Here is a 2,181-nt window from a genome sequence, read left to right as displayed (position 1 = left end):
TTAAGACCACTCAGTGGTGTTCCTACCCATTCAGTGGCCTGAGCAGTGGGAGCTGCAGACCAATCTTCAGTGGCTGGCTGAGCGCTCCAGTCTTCAGTAGGGAACTGCTGAATAGGCACAGAGGGCACCTGCACGCCTTCAGACCAGTCTGCAACTTCAGGCTGAGTAGCAGTGAACTCAGGAGCTGGAGCCGTCCATTCACCCTGAAATTCCTCCTTAGTTACAGCCTTTTCAGCAGCGGCCTGTTCTTTTTTTTTTTTTTTAATGATAGTCACAGAGAGAGAGAGAGAGAGGCAGAGACACAGGCAGAGGGAGAAGCAGGCTCCATGCACCGGGAGCCCGACGTGGGATTCGATCCCGGGTCTCCAGGATCGCGCCCTGGGCCAAAGGCAGGCGCTAAACCACTGCGCCACCCAGGGATCCCCGGCCTGTTCTTCCTTTTCAATCTCTTCAGGATCTCTGTAGAAGTAGAGATCAGGCATGACTTCCCATGGGTGCTCACGGGAAATGGTGCCAAGCATGCGCAGGACTTCCCGGGCCAGCATCCACCACATCAGACCCACTGAGTGAGCTCCCTTGTTGTTGCAATGGATGGCAATGTCCACGTAGCGCAGAGGAGAGTCTGTGTTACACAGAGCAATGGTAGGCAGGTTAAGGTAAGATGCCTCTGTGAGAGGCTGGTGGTCAGCCCTGGGATCAGTAACCACCAGAAGCCTTGGCTCTGGGAAGGCTGCCTGGATCTGGTTAGTGAAGGCTCCAGGAGTGAAGCGGCCAGCAATAGGAGTGGCTCCAGTAGCAGCAGCAAATTTCAGCACAGCTCGCTGGCCAGTATTCCTGGATGATGTAACACCGACATCAGCTGGGTTTTCAATGGCAACAATGGCACGAGCTGCCAACAGAAGCTTCTCCCAGGTTCTCTTCAGATTTATGGTGTAGATACCATCACTTTTCCTTTTGTAGATGTACTGTTCCATTTGGAAGTCAAGGTTGGTGCCACCTAAGTGGGTTCCTGCTGCAAGGAATTTGAGGACATCCTCCTCCTTCATTTGCAGAACATCAAGGGCTCCGGAGATTGTTAAAGTTTCCCTTTAAGTTACGATGGGAACGCAAAACAACGCCGTATGGACCCTTCCCTGGGTAGCGCAGAAAGGCAAATTTTCTCAATTTAAAAAATAATTCAGTCCTGCCTGCTTTCCCACTATGTTCACATCTTTCAAAATCTTCTAGGGTTCTGTAACGTAAACCCATGCTTTTTTTTTTTCTGTCATTTGAAACTGTATTCTGATTTCATAGCTAATTACTACTTCCATCCCCATGTGACCAAGCATCAGTTTCTCTGCTCTCACCCTTCTTAGACATCTTCTTCTCTGTTTCCATAATCTACTTACTCCACAGAGCCAAATATTTCTATTTTTTAAAGACTTTATTATTATTTACAAGAGACACACAGAGAGAGACAGAGACACGGGCAGAGGGAGAAGCAGGCTCCTCACAGGCAGCCTGATGCGGGATCACCCCTGAGCCAAAGACAGACGCTCAACTGCTGAGCCACCCAGGCATCCCTTCCTTGTTTTTTTCTTTCTGGAAACCCTTTTAATTGTATGAATCCTCCATAATCCTCTAGTTTTCTTTCTTTTCTTTTTTTCTTTTTTCTCCTATTCTTTTCTCTTTGTTTTGTTATAATGTCCTGCAAGATTTCTTCAACTCTGTGTTCCAACACTTTTACTTGTAATATCATATTTAATTATTTTAAGAACTCCTTCTTCCGTTCATAAGCCCTGTTCTTTTTGTGTGTGCATTCAATATCTAATCTCTCTGAGCACATTATATGGTTTTTTGAAGTTTTCTTCTGCTCCTGCATTGCAGGTATTGCTCTTTCTTGGTGTTTGTATTGGAGGTTCTCTACTTTTGTGTTGGTGATTTTCCTCAAGTAGGATTCTTTGCTGTTGGCTGATAGATCTAAGAACAGGGACAAATAAAGACCGTTGGAGTTTCTACATATTTGGGCACACACATTGATTCCTGAGCCTCATTTAGAATGACTTGTTATTTCACTGGGAGATCTCCAGTTTTCAGAATCTGTGAAATATTTTGGGGGGGACCACTGATTTTCTCCAGAAAACAATTGGCCAACCTCATGCTCACAGAGTATTAACCTGGGTGCTGATGTTCTAGAAGACC

At 46.1% G+C, this 2,181-nt stretch overlaps 1 protein-coding gene across 1 annotated transcript; it reads right to left on the bottom strand.

Moving 5' to 3' along the window:
• On the bottom strand, nt 1-1,149 carry LOC608876 (40S ribosomal protein SA-like). The gene is given in 3 exon segments (XM_038579301.1): nt 1-20; nt 23-242; nt 429-1,149. Coding segments are annotated over 3 exon segments (858 nt in total). The 5' UTR covers nt 1,047-1,149.
• Between the last annotated feature and the right edge of the window lie 1,032 nt (nt 1,150-2,181).

This window comes from Canis lupus, chromosome 29, assembly GCF_011100685.1.
Source record: "Canis lupus familiaris isolate Mischka breed German Shepherd chromosome 29, alternate assembly UU_Cfam_GSD_1.0, whole genome shotgun sequence".
Lineage (NCBI taxonomy): Eukaryota > Metazoa > Chordata > Mammalia > Carnivora > Canidae > Canis > Canis lupus.
Note: the sequence above shows the minus strand (reverse complement) of the source record. Positions and strands in the feature narration are given on the sequence as shown.